Raw genomic sequence first — 27,754 nt, forward strand, 5'->3', positions numbered from 1 at the left:
TTAGCTCAGCACCAGCTGTCCCACCCGAGTGTCCCAACATGGAAGAAGATGACCCCCGCCACAGGGCAGGGAACCTCAGCCTGGCTCCAAGCACCTTGTTTCCAATCCTAGTGAGCATGCAGTTATTTTCAATGACCCTCAGCCCATTAACAGAAGAGGGAACTTTTCAGCAGCCATACAAGAACATGTCCCTGTCTCCTGCAGCACCAGCCCTAGAAGGATTTCTGAGTAGAAACCCTTCCAGTGGTTGGGGTGGTAAGTGACCCCTATCACTGCACATTACCCTAACCCATTGAGCTCAGTCACTGCCTCTTCTTCTCTGCATCTGCCTCCATCTCTAGGATCAGGATGACTCTTTCACTCAGACACTTTCCCACACTGCCCAGGCTTGTCCCAGGGTGGGTTACCTCTGCCACCACCAGGATGCCTCAGGGATGTAACACCAGTCAATGTCACCACTTCCCCCATCTCCACATTTGCTGCCTGATATTCTCCCTACACACTGAATAGTATTGAATTACAGGAAGGAGAAACATTTTCTTGCCCATAAAAGGCCTCCTCTTATTCTTCCCTCCTCGAGGAACATTTAGGGACACAACTGGGATTATGGGTTTCATCATTGGCTTTAAGGTTTCCAAAAATCATGCTGCTGGCCCAGCTCACACACACACACACACACACACACACACACCCCTACCTCACAGGAAGATTCTTCTAGGTACTGAGAACTCCTTTGAAAGTTCTAGTCTTTCTACCACCTATCCTGAGAGCCTCATGTAAGGTGGTGGCCATGGCCACTGTGCTGGGACTCCCGGGAAAACTTCATGTCTTATTTATTTATACTTGGCAAAAGGTTTTCTTAACAAGTATACCCAACCTCCCTGGAGGCACTAGCCTAGCTCTCTGGCCCTGTGATATGAGCTAGAGGCTGGCATCCTTCCATCTGTGCAACTTAGAATCACTGATCATTTGGGTCAAGGGGTGAGGTGTGGTGCTGGCCCGCCATGTGCCTCTGTCACCCAGGATAAAGGGCTGGGGTGAAGTAGGGTGAAAGACCTCCATCTTGTCCATACCCCTGCTCTGTGGCAGCATCACCTTTGAGGTGGACATGAGAAAAACATATGTAACATTGCTTTATTCTCTTCCTTAATTAAAAAAATATTCTGAAAGCAAGCAAGCAAACAAACAATAGCAACAACAAAACAGAACCCTCAAAATTACCTGTCAGTGTCAGGGAAAGACTGCCTTCAAAACCATGTTATTTCTTTATAACCTCTTTTTTGCCCATTTACATCAGATCCTTGATCACCTTACTCCTTTTCCCCAGATAGAAACTTGGTCTTCCTATGCTAGCAGTTCAACACTAGAGATCATTCTATCTCCTGTGGAGCATTTATATGTCAGGTAACTGTGTAAAGTGTTTTAATACATTATCTAATTTCATATTTTTTAAAAAAAACCTTTTTGGGGTAGCTGTCAATAACCTTATTTTAAGTAATCTGGCAAGGGCCATTGTAAAAGCTACATTAATGTTCACCAAGTAAATGATGGGATAGAGAACTCAGTAGAACACTGAGGCACAGCAGGGAGGCACAACTGAGCCACACTCACACACGAGTAAGAACAGAGCTAGACACAAGCCAATTTCATACAATCTCAAAATGCCTCTATGCTGGACCAGCTTGTAACACTGGTCATTCTTGGCATTGATTTTAAAATAAAGTTTTCTCCCATGTGCATATAATGGAGTGGCTGCTTCTTTTTGCAGGATCCAGAGCCGCTGATGCTGGGCCAGTCTCCCAGGTGCTTCTTCTGTATCCAATGACAGTTCAGGAATCCTGGCCTTCCAACACATCACTGCGGACATCGCCACAATATTTTTTTCATCTGTCCTTCCTCCTGTGACTGAGGGTCCTCTTCTGAATTACTGACTTTACCTCCTATTTTTTTAATGATCTTCTACTATTTAGATTGTAAAATGTGGACTGTATACCATGAAGGTCCACTCTCCACTCCCTTATGGCAGGCTCTGGACCCCCATCCTCAGTGCATGTGGAAGAAGAAAGTGAACCATGCTTAGAATACCAAGGGGAGGATGGACTCAGAGGGTACATGGCCCAGCTCTATCTCTGCTACTCCAACCTGTCCTCCTGGTCATCACTTTTCTCACTTGTTAATGAAAAGACCAGGTTTGCTGAGCTAAAGATCTCTTCCAGCTTGAAAACTATAAAAACATTGGCCTATGTTACGTTTCATAACAATCCAAACAATGACAATGAACTCTGAAACTATTAAAAAATAAATTTTACTTTTAGCTAACCTCTGGTGTCAGTTCCAACATCAAAGTTCAGACTGCTAATTTAATCATCCTAAACAAGGCGCCTATACATCCAATAAATTCAGTATATACTTCATGCATCCTTCTCTCTGTTTTCCCAGCTTTAAACCCTTTAATGATTCTAGAATTTCCATTATGTGACTTAAGTGTACTCATCCTAGATTAAGTGGCACCATTAAATTCAAGCATCTGATGTTTAGAGGTGAAGATCTTCAGGGAAATGCACTATTTCTGGGCCAGCCCAGGGTATCGAATATCAGTGACATATACTCTACATCTGTCCACTAACTCATTCTGAACACTGCTTCAACATACCTTCAAATCTGATTTTGGATCTTGGGTTCTGTAATAATTAAATCATTCTCTGGTCTGAAAGCTGGCTTGTCTATTTCAAAATCAATCAAGGGCAAACAACTCAGAGTCTAACAAAGAGAAGTAAGAGACGGTGAAGCCTACCTTTTAATGCATCACTGGCTTTTATGCTGAATACAAGATGCTTTTCAAAGAAAAGTTTTTAAAAAGTATCCTTGATTTGTAAAAATCCTGGTAAGAACACAGAGTTCCTTTCTCATGTGCTATAAATAAAACTCCCTAGGGGGAATTTCTCATTGTCAAAGTTCATTCTAATGGAAATGTCTTCATAATATCAAAAGAACTTAAAGAGCTAAAGTCACTTCCCCAATAATTTTTTAAAATTTCACCTAAGCAGTGAGGAGTGTTTAAATAGCTATAAAATTCTTCTCAAATTTCCCATTTCCATTCATCTCATTAGGATCCTCTAGTGGCCTTATTGTCTACTTCAGAATTTAACGATTAGGAAGCACAAGGGCTTTCTCAGATAATTCTCTAGAGCTTTTTAAAAAAATTGGAAGTAGTGAGGAAATAATGTATTTGTAAAAGGTGAAAAGTTTTACATCAATATAATGGAGAGGGCAATTCTTCTTGGTGCTCCTTCAGTGTGGGCCTTCACAGGCCATGGTCTACTGGTTCCATATTCGGATCATTAAATGGCAGCCCTCCGACTTGGAAACAGTAGCTGTGTCTTGCTCTGCTTTGTAACTCTCACAGCACAGCATCTGACACATAATAAGTGCCCAAGCACCACTTACTGCATGATTAGAATCTTAAGATTCAAGGATAAAGGCAGGAAAAATAACCTAAGACATTTCAGATCAAAACTTTGTTTTTCTATTAAAACAATAAAAAAAATCCAAGGAATAAGAAGGCTTTTCTGTTTTACAGAAGCACTGAGTAAGATTATGAAGATAGTTTTCTAAGTATCACACTTTTTTCTAATCTTCTACTCATACCTTACAATAGAGATTTGTATATAAGAGACACTTTCTGCATGGGGGGTACATATATTTCATTTATCCAAAAACATATACTCACCTATTCATTTGCACACTCATTAGCAAAACTCATGGAGGTCAAGCTCCGTGCTAAAATCAGCTGTGCACGCTTATCTTTCTTTCATCAAAATTTGAGCCCATGATTTTTACAGATATTAACATTTTTCTCTTGAAATCTGAGTTTTGAATCACTTTAAAATTGTCATGAAATATTTATTGTAAAGGTTACATAATGCATGAAAACAAAAGTAAGTGGTATGTAAAGACATTTGTGCAAAATAGTGCTCCCTGGAAATAAAAATCACCAAATAAACATAAGCTGAAAAAGCATTAGGTATAGGAAACAGACCCCTTTTTGGTCTTTTATAAAATTTAATAAAAGGCCTTTCTCTATGGCCACATGGCTGCAATGTTGAAACTGATTTTTTCAAACAAAAATACAAAGAGATTTTGTTGTGTGGTGTGTGCATGTATGCTGTGCATGTGTGTGTGTGTATGTGTGTGTAGTGTGATCTAAATTAAGCCATGTCAGAGATTACTTTGGCTCTATTAATCGATAACAATACGTAACTAAAAGCCATCTCAAGGGTAAAGGAGCCAAAGGAACCGTTTCAGCTCGCACAAGTAACTTACTACAAAGAGAAAGGCAGTAAGAACAAACACATATGCACACACATGAACAACAGGTATCGGCAAGGCCCAATATTTTACAGACCAAGTGGGTTAGTAACACTGGCTTAGAGATCCTGGTCTCAGTATTAGTGGGACACAAAATAAGGGTATACACAATTCTCAGCTGCAAACACGTCAGATCATTCATGGTGTTCAGACCGTATTCTCTTTGAACATACGCTCTTTCAAGTGAAATTAATCAATCTCTTTATCACTCTCGCTGCATCTGGAGCCATAATCATTACCCAACTGCTGAGAAAGAAATGAAACCACTAATCGCACAGGGAATAGAGCTTAGTGTTCAGAGCAGGAAAGTTTTTATTAAGTTCTAATTTGAAAAGTGATTTTTCATGACCAGCCAAACAAGACATGCTATGAGCAAGAGGCTGCACTATGAAACCTGCCAGCTAAGCATCCACTTGCATATTAGCAACATGTTAAGAACTTTAGAACTTACACTTTGTTTAAATTATGCAATGATTGATTCTTAAAATCAGCTTATAATACTCAATATTCTACATAAGTATTCTGGGTCGCAATATGAGAATCTATTTGATTCTCTGAACTCAAGCATCCAACACATGAATGCCTAGTTATGTATAATTCTGAAATTCTTCCACCAGCAATTTTAGGAATCCCACTTACAACAACTGTAACATAAACCCATTAAATTATAATGAACAAGATTTTCACCTACTTGCAACTTTCTTGTGAACTTTATGAAACCTCACACCATTGGGGGAGCTAAAGATAGCTGTGCTTCACTGGAAACTGAAGTACAAAACCGATTTGTGTGTTAACTGAAACATATTGTCCAATTGGCTTGCCTTATAAAATCGGATGTATGTTCCCAGAAGAAAAGTTACAGTGTGAAAACACAATTTTAAAATCACATTTAAGAATGCAATAAATATTTATCATGCACCTTATAGCTGAATAAATGGTAGTTACTTAAGGTATATAATAACACACAATACAAATAAATATGAAAATGAAAACACGATATTTAACCCCCAGGGGGTTAGGATTTTAGAGCACTCAACATAGCCTACAGGGTTGAATTTAAAACAGAGTTTTTAAGAAATAGAAAAGTAATATCTCTTTACGATTTGAACCAGGTCCTCTCAACAATATAAGCTAAAAGACACTGGCCAGCTACTGATATCACTTAATAGTCTATTCATTTAACTAAGGGTATTTTTTAAGATTCCTTGGTACTTTAAAGGGTATTTGCTATATTTATTTTTCTTTTTGCTGCAAAAATGGGTTTTCCATGGTAAAAATCTAGGAGTGGCCTGAGGCAGGAGAATTGCTTGAACCCAGGAGGTGGAGGTTGCAATGAGCCGAGATCGCACCACTGCACTCCAGCCTGGTGACAGAAGGAGTTTAAAAAACAAAACAAAAAAAGAGTCTCCGTTCCCCACTGTTATATCCCAAGTGAGTTTTAACATACTGGGAGCTTTTTTGGGGTGGGGAAGGGGGCAGGAGGAGCTAAACAGAATTTTCTAGACTTTCTGGATAGTAAATGTTGGAGTAAAACTTACTTGCTGTACTCTCTGCCTAGTAGAAGCTCACAGTATGGGGATGGGCGCTGTGGCTCATGCCTGTAATCCCAGCACTTTGGAAGGCCGAGGAAGGCAGATAACCTGAGGTCAGGAGTTCTCTATATCTTTAAACAATCGATTGCATTCCTTTGTCTTAGAAGTCAAAACTCTAAAAGCAGAATTTAAAGAAAATCTCTATTCAAACTAAATAAAAAATATTTATGAATAAATTTAACAAAAGGAGGACAAGGCTTATACACTAAAATTTATAAAACATCACTGAAGGAAATTAAAGAGACATTCTATGTTCATGGATTGAAAATTCAATACTGTTAATGAGAGGTGAAGCCAGCTGGACTTCCTGGGTCAAGTGGGGACTTGGATAACTTTTCTGTCTAGCTAGAGGATTGTAAACACACCAATTAGTGCTCTGTGTCTAGCTAAAGGATTGTAAATATACCAGTCAGCACTCTAAAAATGCACCAATCAGCGCTCTGTGTCTAGCTAAAAGATTGTAAAAGCACGAATCAGCACTCTGTAAAAACATACCAATCAGTGCTCTGGGTCTAAAGTATTGTAAATGCACCAATCAGCACTCTGTAAAAACGCACCAATCAGCACTCTGTGACTAGCTACAGAAACACACCAATCAGCACTCTAAAAACGCACCAATCAGCACTCTGTGTCTAGCTAAAGGTTTGTAAACACACCAATCAGCACTCTGTAAAGTGAACTAATCAGTGCTCTGTAAAATGGACCAATCAGCAGGGCCAAAAAAGGGAATAAAAGCTGGCCACCAGAGCCAGCAGCGGCAACCTGCTTGGGTCCCTTTCCATGCCGTGGAAGCTTTGTTCTTTCACTCTTCGTAATAAATCTTGCTGCTGCTCACTCTTTGGGTCTGCACTACCTTTATGAGCTGTAACACTCACTGTGAAGGTCTGCAGCTTCACTCCTGAAGTCAGTGAGACCACAAACCCACTGGAAGGAAGAAACTCTGGACACATCTGAACATCCAAAGGAACAAACTCCGGACACATCTTTAAGAACTGTAACACTCACCACGAGGGTCCGCGGCTTCATTCTTGAAGTCAGCGAGACCAAGAACCCAGTGGAAGGAACAAATTCCAGACACATTAAAGAACGATTCTTTCTATATTATAGATTCAACACAAGCCTTATCAAAATTTTATCAGGTCTTTAGAACAGAAATTGTTAAACTGATCCTACAATGAAAATGGAAATGAAAAAGACAGAATAGCAAAAACAATATTGAAAAAAAGGACAAAGTTGGAGGACTTTCACTTTCCAATTTCAAACTCATTATAAAGCTACAGTTATCAAGACAGCATAGGCCAGGTATGGTGGCTCACACCTATAATCCCAGAATCCCAGCACTTTGGGAGGCCGAGGCAGAAGGATTGCTTGAGTCCAGGAGATTGAGATCAGTCTAGGCAACACAGTGAGACCTCGTCTCTACAAATTTTTTTTAATTAAAAATAATTAGCCAGGCAGGGTGGTCCATGCCTGTAGTCCTAGCTACTTGGGAGCCTGAGGTAGAAGGATTGCTTGAGCATAGGAGATTGAGGTTGCAGTGACCAGTAACTGCACTGGCACTCTAGAGTGGGTGACATAGTGAGACCCTGTCAAAAAAAAAAAAAAAAAATACACACACACACACACACACATATAGTACTGGTATAAGGATTATGTATAGACTATAGATCAATGGAACAGAACAGACATTCCAAAATAAACTCTATTATTTACATTTAATTGATTTTCAACAAAGATGCCAAGGCAATTCAAGGAGGAATTTCCATAGTTTTTACAACAAATTATGTTAGCACAATTGAATCGCCACATATAAAAAATTGAACTTAGAATTTTATTCATACCAAATAAATTAATTTGAAATGAGTCACAGACTTAATTGTAAAAGTTAAAATGATAAAAATTTTAGAAGAAAACATAGGAGAAAATCTTGAGACTCTGAACAGGGCAAAGATGTCTTAGATATAAGACCAAAGTATAATCCATACATTTTTAAAAATTGGAAAACTGGACTTTATAAGAATACAAAACTTTTGCACTTCAAAATACACCATTAAAAACTGGAAAGACAAGCCACAAACTGGGAGATAATATTTGCAAAACTCACATCCAATAAAATATTTGCATCCAGAACGTACAAAGAACTCTTGAAACTAATAGGAAAACAGTTAAAAAAAATGCAAAAAAAGATGTACACAAATATTTCACCAAAGGAAATATACAAGTGGCTAATAAATACTTTCAAAGATACAGTGAAATGCAAACTAAAACCATAATGAAGAACTATTTCGCACCCACTAAAATAACTACAATCAAAATGACAATATCAAATATTAGCAAGAATGTGGGGAAACAGGGACTCTCATATATCGCTGGTAGCAATGTGAAATGGTATAGTCAGGTTGGAAAATAGTTTATTTTTCTTAAAAAGTTAAGCATGTATATTCCATACAACACAACAACTCTGCTCCCAAGAGAAATGAAAGCATATGTCTATGCCAAAATTTGCATGTTATGCTCATAATGGCATTATCCATAGCAGCCAAAAAGTAGAATCAACATAAATGTGAATATTTTTAAATGCGCTCTATCCATACAATGGAATACTATTCAGTAATACAAAAGAATGAAATACTGATATATGCTATAGTATAGAGGAACCACAAAAACATTATGTGATATGAAAGAAGGTGGTTTAAAAAGGCCAATATTGTATCATTCTACTCATATGAAATATCCAGAGAAGTCAATTATGGAGACAGAAAGTAGATTAGTGGTTGCCTGGGCTAGAAGCAGGACAGAGGCTAACTGTAAATGGGCATGAAGGATTTTATCGGGGTGATAAAATAATCTAAAATTAGATTGTGGTGATGTTTGCCAACTTAATAAATGTGCTAAAAAGTTTGAATTATACATTTTAAATTGGTAAATTTTATGTAATATAAATTATGCTTCAATAAAGTTGCTTAAAATAAATAGCCAATCTTTCAGGCTAACAATTACTGGTATTGTAACAGCACTGAATTCTGTTTTAAAAAAAAAAGTCTCCACTTGGCATAAAACATTTGTTCACTGGATCATCAACCACCCAACATGGAAACCAATTTACATGGTATTAAAAAGTTGTATTTTTTTTATTAATGAGATTCTCTATGGAGAATGGCAACATCATAAGCAGTACTAAGTTAAAGTTTCAAAAGAGGAAAACCTAAGACCTTTTCATAAAGAAAATTCAAGTAGTAAAAAGGCACTGGCAAGTGTCAGTTCTATCACATATCTACACTATTCAAACTCAGTTTCTTCTATTGTAAAATAAATTGGGATTCTTGTCCTGCCTACAGCATCCCAGGGCTATTGTAAGGCCTATATAAGAGAAATAAAAGAGAAAGTGCCATAATATTTTTTGAACTCATTACAAATATAAAGGTGTCACTTATTCCCACCTACACTCTTGCTTTTCCTCATGTTAAGTCTGAAAATGGAAGAAGTCAATCATATGGACCCATCTAAGCTCAAACCCAGGTTTGTTCAAACATGCCACACATTGTCAGTTCTAAGAAAGCTTTGAGACTACATTCTGCGTGGTAATTGCTTTGGATAGAATCCCAGAGCTCTTGCTTTGAAAACAATAGAGTTTTATGAATGGAAATGTCAGAGGAAAATATTAGAGGTCCAATATTTGAAACAGCTAAAGTACATTAAGAATGTCACTAGAGATGTGCAATAACATAAAAAAATTAAATATTTATTTTAGAAAATAAACTTTAAAGTGCAGAAAAGGAATACCTAATGGCCACTTTAGAAAAATAATATTTATCATTAGATGCATGTGTATATATGCAAACTAGATTACGTTCTACATGTCAGAAGGTGGAGGGCCAAAAAATAAAAAATAATAATAATATATTAATAATAATAATAATGTCAGAAGGTGGAGGGCCAAAGAAAAATTTTAAAAAGTAGAATTACATGCTTTATATGACTTAAGCATGTAATATGTACTTTGAGTAGAGAAAATTTAGTTTCAGTATGTAATATAGAATATCAACTAGGTTTTACATCATGCTTCTCATTTATTCCCATTTTACTGATGAGACGGTAGAGGCATAAGGTTAAGGAACTTGCTCAAGGTCACACACAGCTTGGCTTAGAACCTAGACAGTCTGATTCCAGTGTCCATGCTCTGGGCTCTGAACCACTCCACCAACCTGCCTTGTATGTAGTGAAGGCTCCTTTATCATGTACAGTCATCAGTATTTGAAAATGGTATAAAGTTGTACAAATAAAGCCAAGTAATTAAGCTGAAAACAGTTTTCTAAAAAGATTAAAAGTGCAGCACTCTTTTTCAACATAGTACATATATTTAGCAATAGCAATCTTTGAGCAACTGCATTCAATTAGAAAATTATTAACCCTGAGGGAAAAGCTACAAAGGGCAAATCCACATTTTATTCTTTTTGTAGTGAAGTGTATTCATGAATGAAATCCACCACTGGATGATAGAACTACTTATTTCCACAATAGCTTTTTATTTTACACTTTTGAGAGAAGATGATCAATGTAAGAGAGTAATAATATCATGGATTCTCCACATGATCTGTAATAGTTACTTGATTCCCATAGTAACTCTAAAAAGAAACAAAAGCCTGAGATGGTTAATTCATATTTCTACTTTTGCTAAGAAAATAAGCTTTAATAGTACGTATTAGAATAAGGTAATAAGTGACGTTAAATGTACACCTTTTGAGTTATTTCTCTGAGTCTCAGATAACATCTGTGGCACTAATGTCTTTAGCATATATGTCATCTATGGCTATAGTGTTGGGAACTGTGGTGAAATATCAAAATAACTGCACAAATAGGGTAAATCCATAAAGTACACAGAAGAAGGTGGCCTTTTAAAAAACTTTGATTCCAATAAAAATTGACTGTGGTTTATAGCATCTAAGGTCATGACCAGAAAGGTGTTTACAAGGTAAGCTTTTAAGGTTCCTTTATGACTCCAAAGCACTGTTGTTCAGTCTTTAGTTTATGATTCAATTCCACTCTGATATGTCTGACTTGCTTTGAACTCTGACTTTTGTTTGTATTTATATGGTGACCTGTATTTCCCAGTTAATAATAATTCAAACTTAAGTAAAATATCAGAACTCTGCCATGGCAGAAGAAGGTGCAGGGAGATATATCCAGGTGCCAAAAAGAAGTTTCTCCACCAATAATTTCACCACCAGGCAGAATATTTCCCATATCAATTGTCAATCCAGTATTTCAATTCAACCCCCGATCATCTAAAACCAATGAACATTTGAATTAGGTTTTTTAAAGTTTTAATCTGAAAAAACTTTGGTGGCCAGTTAATTTTATTATAGACAGATTTTCTAGTAGATGTGCAAAGAGAATACCTGGGTCGATTCCTGTCAAATTAACCCAGTTCAATTGTTCTGCTATTATATTCCAGAACAAACAGACTGTGGTAGAAATGGTAAATGAGAAGACTTCCCGTTAATGTGGGAGATAGGACATAGGTATAATTTTCACTCCCTGCTAATACTCCACTGAAATGACAGTAAAAGCATTAAAAGATATAACTCAGTAAAGGTCAAAAAGAGAGAAAGATCGAGAAGATGTAGCAATGAATTCTGCAACATGAAGAGGCAGATAAATGTAGGAGCTCTAAGCAGCTTTGCAATGTAAAAGAAGCTGAATATTAGGGGCCTACAGAAGTGTATGAACCAACAACAAAAAGGCAATTTATACTTGCAAAACTCTGGGAAGGCTTGGGACCTAGGCACTCTAAGAAGGGGCAAGGCTTGTGGCTTGAAATGAAGAATACTTAAAAATCCATAAAGGGAACTAATGAGCTCCTCTGTCTCTTCCTTAATCTCTGCAGGAAAACAGACAGCAAAATTCAACTTCTCAAGAGGACATTCTTGAGAAGAGCAGACAACGTGGAAGGCAATTTGAGGTATATCATTCAAAACAGAGGATATAAGTGAAATACTGGGGACTAAATGTTGAGCCACCTGCACCAAGACCCATCCTCTTGCCCTTTTTTCAGTAGTACAGCGTAGGCAGTAGAAAAAATGTTCCTATTCGAGGAGATGCTGAATAGCTCCCGTACTAAAAATTATGCATTTATCATGACTAAATCCATTTTCCTTTCTTACATAACAGCCCAGTTACAGACTCACCTTCCCTTGTGGCTAGGAGACGCCAGGTAACTATCTTCTCACCAGTGAAATTTGTGAACAGAAGTGATGGGTCATGGCGGTTTTAAAACACATCTGTAAATTATTTGCCACTCCTCCCATCAAGAGATGAACTGGAAGCTCTCTCTTTGGAGACTTCATTGTAACCAACAGAATGCAGAAAAAGTGACCATATATGGCCCTCAGGCTAGTTAATTCAAGATGGATTAGAGACTTAAATGTTAGACCTAATACCATAAAAACCCTAGAAGAAAATCTAGGTAGTACCATTCAGGACATAGGCATGGGCAAGGACTTCATGTCTAAAACACCAAAAGCAACGGCAGCAAAAGCCAAAATTGACAAATGGGATCTAATTAAACTAAAGAGCTTTTGCACAGCAAAAGAAACTACCATCAGAGTGAACAGGCAACCTACAGAATGGGAGAAAATTTTTGCAACCTACTCATCTGACAAAGGGTTAATATCCAGAATCTACAAAGAACTCAAACAAATATACAAGAAAAAAACAAACAACCCCATCAAAAAGTGGGCAAAGGATATGAACAGACATTTCTCAGAAGAAGACATTCATACAGCCAACAGACACACGAAAAAATGCTCATCATCACTCGCCATCAGAGAAATGCAAATCAAAACCACAATGAGATACCATCTCACACCAGTTAGAATGGCAATCATTAATAAGTCAGGAAACAACAGTTGTTGGAGAGGATGTGGAGAAATAGGAACACTTTTACACTGTTGGTGGGATTGTAAACTAGTTCAACCATTATGGAAAACAGTATGGCAATTCCTCAAGGATCTAGAACTAGATGTACCATATGACCCAGCCATCCCACTACTGGGTATATACCCAAAGGATTATAAATTAGTCTACTACAAAGACACATGCACACGTATGTTTATTGCGGCACTATTCACAATAGCAAAGACTTGGAATCAACCCAAATGTCCATCTGTGACAGACTGGATTAAGAAAATATGGCACATATACACCATGGAATACTATGCAGCCATAAAAAGGGATGAGTTTGCGTCCTTTGTAGGGACATGGATGCAGCTGGAAACCATCATTCTTAGCAAACTATCACAAGAAGAGAAAACCAAACACCGCATGTTCTCACTCATAGGTGGGAACTGAACAATGAGATCACTTGGACTCGGGAAGGGGAACATCACACACTGGGGCCTATCATGGGGAGGGGGGAGGAGGGAGGGATTGCACTGGGGAGTTATACATGATATAAATGATGAATTGATGGGTGCTGACGAGTTGATGGGTGCAGCACACCAACATGGCATAAGTATACATAATGTAACAAACCTGCACGTTATGCACATGTACCCTAGAACTTAAAGTATAATAAAAATAAAAAAATAAAAAAATAAAAGAAATAAAAAAAAAAAAAGAACAAGCCGAGCAACTCCTCCCTGTTTGTCTGTGGAAGCTTACTCTAAGAGTCTTCAGCCACCTATGTAAGGATCCTGGCTGCCCTGAAGCTTCCATATGGCAAGACCACACAGAAAGAAAGGGATACCTGAAGAATTTCAGCTGTTCCAACCCCAGCTAGTTAAGTCCAGGTGCCAGCTATGTGAGTGATGAAGCCCTCCAGCTGACCCCAGCCCCTGAACCACCTGATTACAATGGCCCACGAGAACGAGCCCAGGTGAGAACACTTAGCAGGGCCTAATGACCCACTGATGTGTGAACAAAATTGGTGACTGTTATTATTTTAAATCACTATTTTGGGGTGAGCCTTTACACAGCAATAGAGAATTGGAACATGAACGGAACTGCTGTGTCACTTGTTTGAAATCTGTTGTTCTGGACTTCAGCTCTTCCCTCTTTTCATCAGCTAGAACATGGAAATGCCTGTGACCCAGCTTGAATGGGTAGAGAATGATGTCTTTCTCGAATATGAAGGAAAAGTGCCTGGCTGAATGGACACATGGAGCAGAGCCTCCAGTCTGGACCACTAACTACATGATTTCACGTAAGAGAGATCTGAGCTTCTATTTTTTTAAGCCACTGTATTTTGGAGCTTTGTTATAGCTGCGTAGCCTCCACCTTAAAGAATACAGCTCCAGAGAAAAACCTTTGGGTATTGATAAATACAGATTTTTTGAGGGACCCATGCTCCAACAAAAAAGCCAGCTCTCCACACAAAAATATTTTGACAATGAAGCCCAACAGCTGAGTCACATACACAGAATGTTGAATCTGTTTTAGCGTCTTGCTTTTAATCATGTGAAACACTAAAGAGATAGCCAATAATAAACAGACATTAGAAGAAAGCTCACTATGTCAGAGGCCACGGTCAAACACATAAATGAAGGAAACAGGAAAAAATGACTCAGAGAAAGCATAAATGGTGCAGAGAATGAAAGGAAAAAGATTAAACTACCCTTAATATCCTCTGAATGAAAAACCACTACATCTATGAAACAAGATGCAATTTAAAAAAATCATAGAACAAGCAAAAGACCTTACAAATTAAAAACGGGATTGTAGAAATAAAAAAATGTTCAAAATAATAGTTAAAAGATGAAGTAGAAAAAAAATTCAGAAATTAAAATAAATCTACAAACAAAAGACAAATAAGGAAACTATCTAAAAATTGAAGATCAGTCAGAGAGGTCAAACCTTTTTCTAAAGAGTTTCAGAAGGAACTGATACAACAGAGAAGAAACTGCATAAAAAAAAATATCAGAAGTATAGAATATGGCCAGGCATGGTAGCTCACACCTATAATCCCAACACTTTGAGAGACCGAGGCGAGTGGATCACATGAGGTCAGGAGTTCGAGACCAGCCTGTCCAACATGGTGAAACCCCGTCTCTACTAAAAATACAAAAACTTAGCCAGGCATGCTAGTGGGCGCCTATAGTCCCAGCTACTCAGGAGGCTGAGGCAGAAGAATCGCTTGAACCCGGGAAGTGGAGGCTGCAGTGAGCTGAGACCACACTATTGCACTCCAGCCTGGGTGACGGAGCAAGACTCCGTCTTGAAGAAGGAGAAGGAGAAGATGACAAGGACATGAATGAGTAATGAGGACACCAATGGAAATATCCTACAAACATCTAGCACAATAAAGAAAAAAAGGCTTACCTCAAAGCATATAATCATGAAATTTCAGAACTTTATGTATAAAAAAGATTCCAGAGAAAGAATAACAAGAAAACAGGTAGCAAGGTGCAAAAAGGCAAGATCAGAATGGCATCAAACTTCTCAGTAATGGCACTGGGGACTCTAATACAATAGGGCAAGACTCTCAGAATTCTGAAGGAAAAAAAATGCTTTTTAACCTTGAATGTCACACCCAAGCTATCAATCAAGTATATGACAAGCATAAAGACCCTTTCAGACATCAAAGGATTTGAAAAATTACTTCCAGTACACCCTACTTCAGCAGTACTAGAGGATGCGTCTGGAAAACATAGCAATAAAGGCAAAGAAGAGAAACAGAACAGGAAACAAGGGATTCAAGATGAGCGAGAGCAAAAGGATGTTCCACAGATGATGACTGTGCAGGCTGTGCAGGGAGACAGGACTGTGGGAAAATCTCCCAAAGACAAAATGTAATCGAGCACTTAGAACTGCGCTTGAATCTTTGAACAAATTAATGATGGGCACGTGACACATCAAATGGAGCTTTGGGGAAAAGCAGCAGTAGCTTCAAAGAAAACCAAGCTAACAAAAAAGGAGGAAATTTTTCATTTCTATGTAAAAGAAAAAGCTGAACAAGAAAGGATGCAGGTGCACAGCACACTGCTTGGCTCAGCAGGGGACACTACATAGAGTATGAGCACTGTTTTGTTGATTTAAGTATTTTTATATAACTATTTTGAATAACTGTACTAAGGAGGAGAGGAGTAGATCTAGGAGAGATAAATGCTTAACTAACATAAGAGAGAGTCAATAGGAACTATCTAATACCTATCAACTAAGAAATATCACTCATGAGCATATTACCTAGAAATATAAAGGTGAATATCAGAATAAACAGCAAAAAGAGTTTAAACTGTCTCTTTATGGAATTGAACTGGAAGGTGAGATATAACTATAATATCTCATTATAAGATTTAGAATAATATTTACATCTTTAATTATGTGAGCCTGTTTTTTAAAGATTGAGTTCAACGTCTTTTCCAGAGATGATCAGAAATGGTACTGGAATAAAGTGACATGGAAATATATTTTCACATTTACTGATTTATATTTATAAGTTTGACTTTAATTTACAGTCGTTTTATATCCTCTCCTCAATATATACTACAAGCTCTAGAATAACATGGGTCATACTTTCTCTTTCATCTCTTCTCAACTCCCCTAAATACAGGCACACACACAAGCACATACACACACACATACCAAAAAACAGTGCCCCTTATTTTGCTTAATGTGCTGGGGATATTTTCTATTTTATATCCTTATTATATAAGTTATTTATATTCTTCATACCTGGAGTATATTGGTGAACAAAATCAGCAAAACGCCCTGTCCTCCGGGAGCCTACATTTTAATACTACTTAGAAAAAACATAGCAGAGTAATTTACTTTATGCAATTTAGGTAAGATGGATGTTTTTCTGATCTAGTGGAAACACTGGAAAATTAGGGATTGTAGTCTACAAAAAAATTAGAATGTTTAGTGGTGAACCCCAGGCCATATGTCTACACTTTTGGATACTGCTGATTTAACACTCATGCCTCTTAGATAAACCAATATCCATGGAAGTAATTAAAATGATGTCAACATAAGTAAAATTTCCAGAAAATAAATTTCATGAACTTCTAGCACATATTTTAAAAAATAGCTCTCTCCTAAGAACATTTTATTTTCTCTAAAATTCCTAACCTTTAATATATAAATAGGTAATAAACATAATGCAATTTTTTCCTTAAGGTACATTCAACACTGAAAACACTATTATTTAAGCTATAATTAAATATTAATATATGTAAGATACTTTATTCCTTAAGCAATGTAATTTTCATAGTCTCTTTTTTCCCAAAATATTAATTCCAATTTACATACTTAGTTCTTAGAAATAGGTCATTATCTTCACAGTTTTTATTCATTGAGCATGAGCTACTGAAATTAAAACTTTCCTAGAATTTGGCATATATAAAGAAAGTTTCAGACCTAAAAAAGTCAGTGAAACAATTTTGACCATTAATTAATAAAGTGCACATACCTGTCAAATAATCCCCTCTTTTTTGTATGTCTAGGAAATAGAAGTATACAGAAACTGTATAACATAAAAGCACAATTAAATATTTTAAACCTGAAATTATTATATAATAATGATAGAAATAGTAACTAACAGTTATTGAATAGCTGCTATATATTAGGTATTTCAAATCGTGTCTTACCTAATTCTCAAAGAGTCCTGTGAAGTGTTTATTATCAATATCCATTTTCAGATGGACAAATATGACTCAGAGAGATTAAATAACTTTTTTCCCTTAGAAAACCAGGATTTGAACATTGGTTTACCTGTATTAGTGTTAGTCTATATTCGTGTTAGTATTATACCTGTATTAGTCTGTTTTCATTTCTCTAAAGGAGTACTAGAGACTAGGTAATTTATAAAGAAAATGTTTAATTTGGCTCATCGTTCTACAGATTGTACAGGAAGCACAGTGCTAGGATCTGCTTCTGGTGAGACCTCAGGAAGCTTACAATTAGGGAGGAAGGTAAAGGGAGAGCCAGTGTGTCACATGGTGAGATGGAGCAAGATGGGGGTAGGAGCCATGCTCTTTTTTAAACAACCAGATTTCTCATGAACTAATAGAGCAAGAACTCACTCACTACTGCCAGGATGACACCAAGCCATTCTTGAGGGATCCCCACTATGATCCAAACACCTGCCACCTGGCCCCACCTCCATCATTGGGGATTACATTGTAATGTAAGACTTAGATGGAACAAAATTCCAAACTATATCAAGAGTAATCTCTTAGGATGACTGAAGGCTATTTTAAAAGCCTGTCACACACACACACACAGACACACATACAACAAATATGGAGTTTTCTTCTATTTCAGAACTTATTATTCAAAACATAATTTGTTTTCCAGACTTTGTATAAGGTCACTTGCAAAATATAATTTAGGGTGATGAAAATGTTCTGAAATTAGATAGAGGTGATGATTCCAGCACACTGTGATGTACTAACATCACTGAATTGTATACTTTGAAGTGGTTAAAATGGTAAAGTTTATATTGTGTGTATTTTGCCACAACAATTTGCTTTAATGTCATTTCAGTCCTAAAAGGAAATACATTCGAATTTTATCCTCTACCTATGCCAGATTACAAATTTCAAGCCCATCTCTTCATTTCTAGGACTACATATTTAAATCCTACCTCTTTGGTATTAGCTCTCAAATTCATATCTTCAGCAGAAACCTCTCTCCTGAATTCAGACCCCATAACTTCCTAGTGAACACCTCCACGTGAATTTCTAACAGAATCAAAAGTTTAGCATGCCCAATACTGAGTGCTTACCAGCTCCTTCTCAGTCCATATTAAATGACAGCAACTCCCCTCTTCCAGTTGCTCAGGTCAAAGTCAGTATCACCCATCCCACATCAATAAATCCTGATGGCTTTATCTTAAATCAGGGTTTCTCAACCTGGGCACTGTTGAGATTTTGAAGCCTGATAATTCTTTGTTGTAGAAGAATGCTCTGTACATTTCAGAATGTTTATCAGCATCCCTGGCTTCTAGTCAACACATGTCAGTATCACCCCCAGTTGTAACAATCAGAAATGTCTCCAGGCATTGCCAAATGTCTCCAGCAGGGCAAAATCGCCCTTGGTTGATAATTGTGGGCTTAAATATAATATAGCCAAGATTCAACTCCTTGTCCGCACCTCCACTGCCATGGCCTTGGTTCAAGCTATCACCATGGCTCTTCCCTTTAATTCCGCAGTAGCCTCCTACCTCGTCTCCTTGCCCTGCTCTTCTCAGTCAGCCACCCACAAGGATCCTCTTCAAATCTTATTGAAAAGAATGTCAATAAGAAAGTCAGCTTAGGCCGGGTGCGGTGGCTCAAGCCTGTAATACCAGCAGTTTGGGAGGCCGAGACGGGCGAATCACGAGGTCAGGAGATCGAGACCATCCTGGCTAACCTGGTGAAACCCCGTCTCTACTAAAAAATACAAAAAACTAGCCAGGCGAAGTGGCGGGCGCCTGTAGTCCCAGCTACTCCGGAGGCTGAGGCAGGAGAATGGCATAAACCCGGGAGGCGGAGCTTGCAGTGAGCTGAGATCCGGCCACTGCACTCCAGCCTGGGCGCCAGAGCCAGACTCCGTCTCAAAAAAAAAAGAAAGTCAGCTTATGTCACCACCCTCTCAAAACCCTCCCATGTCTTTCTATCTCACATAGAGTAAAAAACAAAATCTTATTCTGACCTATGAGGACATACCCCATGTGGACCCCGTTACCCGTCTGACCTGAGCTCCCATCACCCTCCCCATGTTCACTCTGCTCCTGCATGCTGGCCTCCCTCCCCACATGTCCTCAAGCATGCTCCCCACACTCCTGCCTCAGGTCCTTTGTCCTTCTTGTTCCCACCATCTGGAATATTCTTCTTCACCTTGATATATCCATGGCTGCCTCCCTCACTTCCTTCAGGTCTTTACTCAGATTCACTTCCTCAGGCTCATGGACAACCTCCTTAAGCTTTTAGTCTCCTCGCTCCCACTGCATATCCCTCCTCCTGGCCTCATCTTTCCTTCTTAGCACTCGCCCTCATCTAACATACTCTATTTAACTACTGATCATGTTTCTTACCCTCTTTATGAGGACCAGGGATTTCTCTATTTTATTCTCAATCAATTTATCTCATGTACTTGTAACAAGGTCTGACACATAGTAAAGACTCAGTAAGTATTACTAGAAATAAGTGAACCTCTTAGAACCAAAACTGAGGAATTTTTTAAGAGAGCACGATTGTACTGTGGGATCAGAGACCATAATCTGTTCATCTATACAAAGCAGGCAAGCATGAAGTTTTATATTGAAACTTAAAACAGCCAACAACATTGTCCCTTACCTGATACTGTTGCTGACGTGATCCTTCTTTCTTGACACAGCTAACAGAGTGCCTGACACTAATATAGATTATAGGATCTCACCACAATAATGACAGGCATTCAACAGCCTTGCCAGATCAATGACCTTGCAGCCTACAGCTCATCAGACTCTCCCTCAGTATGGAAATCCTAAAAAACATAAAGCACTCACTTATTATTCATCAATCCATTGTTTCTCCAAAGCCAGGACTCACTTAGAAATGCCTGTAATTTGTTTTTTTTTGTTTTTTGTTTTTTTTTTTTTTATTATACTTTAAGTTCTAGGGTACATGTGCATAACGTGCAGGTTTGTTACATATGTATATTTGTGCCATGTTGGTGTGCTGCACCCATCAACTCGTCAGCACCCATCAATTCATCATTTATATCATGTATAACTCCCCAATGCAATCCCTCCCCCCCCCATGATAGGCCCCAGTGTGTGATGTTCCCCTTCCCGAGTCCAAGTGATCTCATTGTTCAGTTCCCACCTATGAGTGAGAACATGCAGTGTTTGGTTTTCTCTTCTTGTGACAGTTTGCTAAGAATGATGGTTTCCAGCTGCATCCATGTCCCTACAAAGGACGCAAACTCATCCTTTTTTATGGCTGCATAGTATTCCATGGTGTATATGTGCCACATTTTCTTAATCCAGTCTGTCACAGATGGACATTTGGGTTGATTCCAAGTCTTTGCTATTGTGAATAGTGGCGCAATAAACATACGTGTGCATGTGTCTTTGTAGCAGCATGATTTATAATCCTTTGGGTATATACCCAGTAGTGGGATGGCTGGGTCATATGGTATTTCTAGCTCTAGATCCTTGAGGAATCGCCATACTGTTTTCCATAATGGTTGAACTAGTTTACAATCCCACCAACAGTGTAAAAGTGTTCCTATTTCTCCACATCCTCTCCAACAACTGTTGTTTCCTGATTTTTTAATGATTGCCATTCTAACTGGTGTGAGATGGTATCTCATTGTGGTTTTGATTTGCATTTCTCTGATGGAAATGCCTGTAATTTGGATGAGGTTGACTAACATCTGACCTACTGATTTGGGGTGTGGGGGTGGGGAGCAATAGACACCAGCAAAAGAGTAAAGTAGTTGACATGGCAATCAAAACCCAGAGAATGGTTTCTAGGTTTCTAAAATAAAGTATAGTTATCTGGGTCTCCATGGAAATCTGTTCAAATTCCAAATTACATTGGACCTGAGTTCCTGGATTTGATAACATACCCTAAAAATACAGCTAATTTCAACTGCAGTACAGTGTTAAAAATCAAAATGAAATATACTAAACACATCCATAAATAGGTAACAGATTCTAAGATGTTGATGTTGTCTTTGAAGGTTACAAACTAGAATTTTTCCAGGTATATAACTCCTCAAATCAATTTATTATTGCTTACCTTTAAGATAATACTGCATTCATGTCAGCATTATTTATAATAGCAAAAAACTAGAAGCCACCAAAATGCTAAGAAATAGAGGAAGAGAAGATAAAGCAGCAGGAAAACTAGATAAATGTATTAAATAAAAATGCTAAAGAATGCTATGCAATCATTAAAAGATGAGGTTGGCCTATGTGCAGTAATATGTAATATTCATCAATATATCATTATATGATCAAAGATAGCTGCAAAAAGCAGTGCAGAGTATGATTCCACTTATATGAAATGTGTGTGTATACATACACACATATAGGGATGAATTAAATATTTTCAGGTGCACCATTCTCCACCCTGCTTCCTGCTCAAGAGGTTTACCCGAATGGATACAACCACGGGCTTCCCTGCCTTGTGGTTTTTGGTTGAATTCATCCAATAGGAGGCCTGGCAGATCTGAAAGCTGGAGGAAAGTGAGGTGGGGCCCTTCGTTCCCCCGGCCTCCTTCCTATTTGCTGCAGGTTGGTTGTATCCCTTTAAAACCCATAGCATTTGTCAAGCACCTGCTCTATAGACATTCTCTCCAGATTCCGGGGACCACTCTTACTCCTGGCCCCTACAGACCCAGAAGTTGTAGAGGCTCCCAACTGATAGAGTTCAGGGTCACTGCACCATCCCTTGTTGCTGTCCTTACACACTGCTCACACTTGCCTGCTTTTGTAAATGTCCTTCTATGAAACTCTTCTCAACTGCCAACTTTGCATGTGCTGTTTCTTTCTTAACAGAACCTAATTAATAACTATAAGTATAATTATATGTGTATCTTGTGTGTGATGCATACACTTAAATATGCCTAAATGTGTACTTACATATACAAGGAAATTTTCTGAAGGATACAAAAGAGATTGGAAAGGGATACATTTGAGCTTTTGTTCTTAATTTTGCACCTTTTAGATTTCTTTCGCTTTTAATATGTCAGTCATATACAAGTAATTTGCTTTGAAAGCAAAACCAAATAGGAAAAAATTATATTGTTACCTTTTTGATGGCACTGTAAGGAGGGAAAGAAGTCATGAATACCAGAAGAAGTGACAGTAGTGACTCATCTGTTCATTTTAAACAATGTGTTATGTATGATGAAAAGGAACCTCACTTCCGAAACTTACGTTTGACAGTTACCAAAAAATCCATCCACTGTAGAGTTTGTTTTTACCATCTTGTTCCAATGACTTACTTTTAGAAAAGCATCCTTATTTTAAAACTTGCTTCAAAATAACCCCATTTTCTTAACACATCTCATTCGTGTTTCAAATTTGCCACTTTTCATTTTAATCATTTTTTTAAAAAAACTTTTGACAGTCATAAAAATGTGCATATTTTGATTTGATCAAATGTTTGTCTTTTATGATTAAAACAAAATAACCCCATGCCCAGAAAGGAAATACTGACTTTCAGGACTATTTCTAAAGCTTCCTAAAACTACTGTGAGGGAAAAAAATGCAAATCAGTAAGGAAGTATTGGAGCCCACAATTAAATTAATTTATAGGGGCTTTAATGCAATTAAATTTCATCCAGACTGTATCTCTAATGGTGGTTTTTTTTTTTTTTTTTTTACTTAATTGACTTTAAAGCATAATTCACTTTCTTTTTGCAAAATTATTTAAATATTACAAATATCACTTTTATACATATTTCCATGGTGATACAATACATTTGAAGTCTATTTAATTTACCGATGATGAGGTCAAAATGAAAACTCTTTGAGGACCATAGATCTTTTAAAACATCACATTTTCCAGTTCCAAGATATTAAGTATACAAGTTATCTGTATTTGAAAGAATGGAGTCTTGAGAAAGCAATAAATATTTTAAATGATCTGATTGTGAAACTTAAAGAAAATTAAAATCCAGAGCAAGGAAAAGCATCAGTAATACAAAGAGCTAAGATGTTTAGGGTTCATAATTTAAGTTAATAAATTATTAGGCTTTGAAATTAAATTTAACAGATCTTTTTCACAGCCAAATTAAGGAAATATTTAGAAATGAACATAAGTTATATTCCAGCCTCCAAACTTCAACTAAAATTATTCATATACATAAAGAATCATGCATGAGGTAGCTAAGAATCTCAAAATACATTAAGGTGACTTTACAGTCACAACTAATGAGCAAAGCTGTTATGATAATTTTTCATGCTCTCAAACCTAGACATAGAAGATCTATGTTGGAAAGTATTTAATAATAGATAGCTAACTAGTTTAAACCCTGAAAGAGACATGCAGAACTGGGCCAAGCATTCTTAGCTGAGAATATCAGCTAAATTCAGATGTCATTTTTGCTACAAATATGCTCCATACTGGTGAAATATTTGACAAAGGAGAAGTATATGTAACTATGGAAATCATAACTTTAATTGACAACAACATGAAAATTCAGAAGGATAACAAGCATCATGGATGGAGAAGACAATTATGCAGGAGTAAAAATCAAATATAAGCTGCAGAATTTTAAAAAAGAGTCTATTTTTCCTCTCTGGATATTTCCCACTACTTTAGAAGGAAAAAGAAGAAGGGTGGAAAGAATATACTTCTTGTTGATGGAAACAGGACAAAGGAACAGCCAGGACATTCCTACCTGGTTTCCAGATGAACTGGTTATCCTTTTTGCATTCCAAATGAGCTGCATGGGACAGCAAGAGAGAAAGCAATAGAAAGAGCTTCCTCATGCCACTCCATACCCAGCAAGTGACTGTCAGGTTGCTCTTTGGAAACATGCTTCAGATTTTTCAGCCTCTTGACTTGCCTATTCCTAAAAGAGAAAAAGAAAAATTAGGTAAGTTTCTTCTGTAAAGAAATGATAAAAACTCATTTTCACTGCTAGAACTTTTATTATGATGGTATTGCAAATTTTTCATTACCATGAAGATAGTACATATAATAACCCTGTGGGAAAAGCTACAAAAAGCAAATCCATATTCTGTTTTTACCATGTTTTGTATTATTTTTTGTAGTGAAGTGTATTCATGTATGAAATCTACTACTGGATGATAAAACTGCTTATTTCCCCAATTGCTTTTTATTTTATTCTTTTGGTTAAAAAAAGATCAATGTAACATGATAATATTATCATGGATTCTCTACAGGATCCAAAGTAGTTACTTTATTCCCTTAGAAACTCTAAAAAGAAAAGAAACAAAAGCCTGAGGTGGTTAATTCATATTTATACTTTTGGTAAGAAAATAAGCTTTAACAGTGCATATTATTAAAAGAAAGTAGTAAATATAAGTTATGTTAAATGTTAAATGTACACCTTTTATTTCTCTGAAATAAAATCAGGTAAGTTTCTTCTGTACAGAAAAATCAGGTAAGTTTCTTCCGTACAGAAATGATAAAAACTTACTTTGACTTCTAGAACGTTTATTATGACGGTATTACAAATTTTCTATTGCCATGAAGATAGTCTTTATAATATTAACATTTGAAGGTCAACAGTTAATTAGCCAGGTTTTCAATCCTCACCCATTGAAGGCATCATCAATTCTATGGACTCTACAGTCCCTGTGTCAGTGTATTTTATTCTTAAAGCAGGTTGGCAGATATGTTGTTTATTCCCTCCCTTCTACTCAGACAAATTCCATGAGGAGCTCAAGATTCGGAGAAAGGGATACACATACACAACAAGTCCAAAGCAGGGCAAGGGATGCGCTAACAGTAGTATTAAGAAAGTGGGATGGAAAGATTGAGGACAAGGCAATTAGTTCTTCTGTGCTGTGCGAAAAAGAGAGGAGAGCCTCACACAAGATAATACTTGAGAAGAGTCTAGGGAAACATAAGGACTTGAAGGAGTCAGGACGGGCATCTCAGGCAGAGAAAACAACAAGGCGTTGAAATGCGTTTTGTGTTTGGGGACTGGTGATTAGGCTGCTGGTTGCTGTGAAGGACACAAAGAAGAGGGAGGAATGGACTAAGATGAGATTTAAAACATAGGTTGGGAGCCAAATTGTAAAGAGTTGTGAATGGCATATGAGGTATTTGGGCTTCATGCTGTAAACAGTAGCAAGAATCATAGGAGAGCAAATTATTTTTAAATAACTAGGATCAGTGTGCATAATGGATTACTAGTAGACGATGGCAGAGAAATTGAGGACAATTAGAAAATTAGTGAAACAGTAGTCCAGGCAGGTATTGGTAAACGAAAAGATCAAGGATCAGGAGAGACTTGAGAAGTCATACAAATTGCTTCTGGATTTAAAGGATCTGGTTAACAACTGGATGTGCTATATAAGAGGAAGATATGAAAAGGGACAGAAGGGCAAACTTAAATGCCTGAACCAATGGGATCCCTTTAACAAAAACAGGAAACAGGAAGGGGGCACATTTGAGAACGTGCTTTACTTTAGAATAGAATAGATTAAGTCTGATGAGGCTACCAGACATCCAGGTACAGTTTTCCAAAAGATAATAAGAAAATGGTACTGGAGTGAAGGAGATCTAAAATAACTTACCATAATACATGTATTACGAAAAATAAAAAGATATAGGTACAGGAGGGTAAAAGGAATGAACAGTAAAAAGGATCTGAAGGGTAGAACTTATTGCCCCTAAATATATACCCACACAATAACTATAGGTGGGTGGCAAATCTGACTATGAGCTTCCTAGTGGCCGAAGAAAAGAAACAGCTATTGCAGTCTATGGTCCTCATGTGCATAGGATTAAATTATACCACCCTGCCCACAGTTTTTGCCTTCTTTTTTTTCCCCCCAGGGAAAGACATTGCCCTGTTCCCAAGCACTGTTGGGATTTATACCAGGAGTCCTCATAAATACAGGTGGTGTGCTGGGCCATGTGCTGAACACATTACTTCATCAAATAAAACGGCAAGTTGTCTGTGGTGGAGTCTCGTGGCACTCCTGGAACACTCCAAGGGTACAGTGGCAAAGTACAAATCAGTAAAAATTATTCTACAAGGAGTCAAGCAATGTAGTTCCAGTACACAGCTCTCTGACAGCCTGCCTCAATCCAGGGATGAAGAGTAAAAAGCAACCAAAACTTTTCTTCAAAATGTCTACACTGCAAACCAATATTGAGAAGAGCAAAGTGGAGTGCTCCAGCTGAAAGATGGTAAAGCTCAGTGGTTTGAGTGGTTTTTTCTTCTCCAAGAGTTGCCTGTTAGATGATTTCATGAAACTTCTGTGGCACTACTAGGCACAATTCTAAAACTTCTGGCCTAGAGAACTGAATGGGCCACATTTCCTTAGAGCAAACATCCGAGAATATGATTTGTCACAACTGAGCTTTTGCTAAAAATTAGACAACAGGGCTACGAAATTATAGTTTATTCTAAGGCAATTACTAGATTATATGGTATTTTTGTGTGAAGCTGAAAAAGGTAGTCCCTCTCCTCAAGTAAGAATATTTTTAAGTTAGTATGCTATTACAAAACCTGAATTGTTCTGACCAAGAGTCCTTTTCTGGAATCCAACTGGAATCCAGATGGACAGCAGCCCAGGCTCTGTGCACATACGGACCCACTGGAACCCACCTGCACATATGAAGATTCATAGACACACACATCACCACCAGGGAGCATACTCTGCAACCTCCCTCCCTCCCCCTCTCCAGAAGAGGAGACAGTGCCACAGTCAGAACTGCAGCTACAGTAGAGCTGGAGAAGAGCCTCAAAGACCCCAGAGCATGTTAGGGGACAGACTACAGCCACAAACACATGTGTTTACCCCTCAGTACCTGCTCTCCTTAGTGTACAAGTTTCAGGTGTGGGTTCATGCAGGAAGGAGCTCCCCATTCCAGCTAGAAGCCCTGGAATCTCAGCTCCTGCCCTGATGCTCCCAGGTAAGCTGGCATCTGTCTATGATAAGAAGTGTGGTCCAATAGATGAGACATTTTGATACACATACACACATACACTAGATTATGGATATTTCACACTTATAATGATAAGTTCACATGCTTTAAGAAGCAATACAACTAAGAATGGACTGGAAATTATATCATGATATTTAAAGTCTGCCTAAGTCTTTTGTCTCAATAGACGTTCACTCCACTTTTATGGAATGGTGGACTGAAGCCAGGCTCTTATATTCTCCAGAC

General features: G+C 37.6%; 1 protein-coding gene across 1 annotated transcript in view; it reads right to left on the reverse strand.

The window, feature by feature from the left end:
• THSD7B (thrombospondin type 1 domain containing 7B) overlaps window positions 1-27,754 on the reverse strand; it is a 496,878-nt gene that overhangs the window by 358,815 nt on the left and 110,309 nt on the right. The window contains exon 2 of the mRNA XM_030916925.1: window positions 24,279-24,452. Within this exon, the coding sequence (XP_030772785.1) occupies window positions 24,279-24,417 (139 nt within the window). The 5' untranslated portion in view covers window positions 24,418-24,452. The remainder of the gene's footprint in view (window positions 1-24,278; window positions 24,453-27,754) is intronic.

The sequence above is a fragment of the Rhinopithecus roxellana genome, chromosome 14, assembly GCF_007565055.1.
Source record: "Rhinopithecus roxellana isolate Shanxi Qingling chromosome 14, ASM756505v1, whole genome shotgun sequence".
Lineage (NCBI taxonomy): Eukaryota > Metazoa > Chordata > Mammalia > Primates > Cercopithecidae > Rhinopithecus > Rhinopithecus roxellana.